Genomic DNA, 2,826 nt, shown 5'->3' on the forward strand with positions numbered 1-2,826 from the left:
TTCCTGCTTATGCAGGGGGTCGGACTCGATGACCTATTGAGGTCCCTTCCGACCCTAACATCTATGAATCTATGAAACTTCTAGCCTAACAGTTAGGCCATTCTGTAACGGAATAGAGTATATCAATCAAATCGCCACAGGCAATGCACAGATTAGAATTTGGGGTCCCATAGCATATGTGAGGGTTCTAACTTCTAGGTAATGGATAAAAAGAATGGAGGGAAACCCAACCTGTTTCCATGCTCCTCATTTTGTGAATATAGACTGTAAAACTTCTTAACTAAGTTAATTGCTGAAAATGGCTCCAAAATTTTAGATAATTTTCACTGAATTTGAATAATATTTTTGGTAAATACTTTATAGGCTAGGAAAAAAGTCTTAGTCCCCATAATTAACCCCTCAAATTTTAACTAATATACCTGACAAATTCCATTTGTAGTCTAGGTGAATTTATCCTCTGTTTATCTCATAAAGTTAGGCTTTATTTTCTGTACAAATTCCATTTGTAGTCTAGGTGAATATATCCTCTGTTTATCTCGGAAAGTTAGACTTTATTTTCTGTACAAAACCTAAAATTGATCCATCCAATTGGAAATGAGACTTCAGAAGCTGAAGGCGGTATAAATCATTGAAAATTTAGGGATAAGCATTTAAAACATTTCAGTGTCTGTCTGATTCTGCTATTCTACATTATAAGTACCCATAAGACTGCACAGCTAATCAAAGACTATCAAAAAGCCACTGCTCATACTTCATATGCAAAGGTCTCTACATCCTTTATTTTCTAGACACTGAGGACAGAACAAGCAATAATTACACAAAGAAGTGACAGAGAGTTTCACATTTTGTGCATCTCTACAGTCAATCACTTTGCAGCTGTGCTGCATCCTTACTCCTCCCCTTCAATCTTCTTATGAACCTCCCGGGTCTTCACCCGAAGTTTGTTGACCTGGGACTCTGCAATGTCAGCCCGTTCCTCAGCCTCTTCCAGCTCATGCTGGATCTTGCGGAACTTGGAGAGGTTGACGTTGGATAGCTCCTCCTGTGGATGGACAGAGAGAGTTGTGAAAACCAAAGTTGTGGCAGGGCCAACTTGGACTTGTGGGGCTGTGACTGCTGAGGGGAAAGGGAAAGTCCTCATTGTCTGACTCCCGAGTATCATTTGTTACGTGAATGCTAAACACAGAGCTTCTTGCTCTCACCAGTTTCTAATCTGGAAAGTTAATTTAAAGGTAACAGAAAACAGCTGTACACATTTAGGGTTCCCTTTGCTTCAGCTGGGAAGTGTGCTGTTAACCTCGTGAGACAAGGATCTTTGTGGGTGACATCTGGTATTGGACTAACTGTATGGCTAGGAGAGATTCAGACAAGGTTGAAGGTGCAAAAAACCCTTCTTCAGAACTTCTGCTCCAGCAGAAGGTGAGTTTGTCCAAACACAAAGTGACACTTACAGCCTCCTCAGATTGTCTCTTGTAAGACTTCACTTTCATCTGAAGTTTGTCAACTAGATCCTGGAGCCTGAGCACATTCTTCCGGTCCTCCTCAGACTAGAAAGAATATGTTTTGGGACAGAGTTAGTTCATTTGTCCATTACCTGCCTGCTTCTTTCCCAATGAACAGTGAAAGGAACATCCATAATAAAATATAAGCATAAAACCTGGATGTAATCAACTCAACATTTCTAACATTGTCTTTCAAACACCTTCCTGGTACACTTGTTTTCCCATGGACTTACTGCTGATTGCTTTACTGTCTGAGAATGACAATAAAATCCCACTATTGCAGGTCCACTTGCAAACAGTCTGATCTGATGGGAGAAAAATATGTTAGCAAAGACTCCTTCCTTACCTGGTAGGTCAGTTCCTTTACTCTCCTCTCATATTTGCGTACACCCTTAATAGCGTCAGCACCACGTTTCTGTTCATTCTCAACCTCTGCTTCCAGCTCACGTACCTGCAATGAGAAAATGCCTCATTAGCACTTCACCTATGACCAAACACTGGAAATGCTTACATATGCACAACATTTCGGAGTACATACTCTGGCCTCCAGTTTCTGGAGTTGCTTCTTGCCACCCTTCAGAGCCAGCTGCTCAGCCTCATCCAGACGGTGCTGCAGGTCCTTCACTGTCTGCTCAAGGTTCTTCTTCATCCTCTCCAGGTGGGCACTTGTGTCCTGCTCCTTCTTCAGCTCCTCAGCCATCATGGCTGCCTAGTGAGCAAGGAAACAAAACCAATCCAAAGAACCATGCATTGCAGGTGGAAACAGAGCCCTGATCTTTAAGGATAGATATCTCTAACTCACATCGGTGATTGCCTTCTTGGCCTTCTCTTCTGCATTGCGTGCTTCCTGGATTGTCTCTTCCACTTCACTCTGTATTTGTGAAATGTCTGTTTCCAGCTTCTTCTTAGTGTTGATCAAGCTTGTGTTCTGTTTGACAAAAATAAAATGGTGTCTTTTACTGTCAGACAAGAATACCAAATCTAGCTGACGAAGTGAATATTAATCTTTAATTTAGAGATTTTCAGTAACATTTTAGAATGCAGCATTCTCCTCTAAATGAACTGTCACTGTGGAACATTGACACCTAGTCAGTCATTTGCTGTACAGACTCTGAGAAATAATTTCTAGAAACATTTCCGAAGTCTCTGACAAACCCCCAAAACCTTTGCTATAGCCAGGTCTCCACCAAAGTATCTTGGTTGAACTATGGTTATTTACATTACCATTGGAAAATTCAGCACAACCTTTAAGGTGCCTATACATGTGCTTGGATGTGGAGGAGGGTTCATTTTAATTAAAGTGGTTCTTGGAGAGCCACTCTAA

General features: G+C 41.2%; 1 protein-coding gene across 1 annotated transcript; it reads right to left on the minus strand.

Annotated features, from left to right (window-relative positions):
- Positions 1 to 751: 751 nt before the first annotated feature.
- Positions 752 to 2,461, minus strand: LOC102379941 (myosin-8-like; the record flags this gene model as incomplete). The annotated part of the gene is made up of 5 exons (XM_006029360.2): positions 752 to 1,042; positions 1,452 to 1,547; positions 1,849 to 1,953; positions 2,041 to 2,211; positions 2,305 to 2,461. Coding segments are annotated over 5 exons (682 nt in total), but the record flags the coding sequence as incomplete, so codon positions are not given.
- Positions 2,462 to 2,826: the final 365 nt, after the last annotated feature.

Source organism: Alligator sinensis, unplaced genomic scaffold (genome assembly GCF_000455745.1).
Source record: "Alligator sinensis unplaced genomic scaffold, ASM45574v1 scaffold1023_1, whole genome shotgun sequence".
Taxonomy (NCBI): Eukaryota; Metazoa; Chordata; order Crocodylia; family Alligatoridae; genus Alligator; species Alligator sinensis.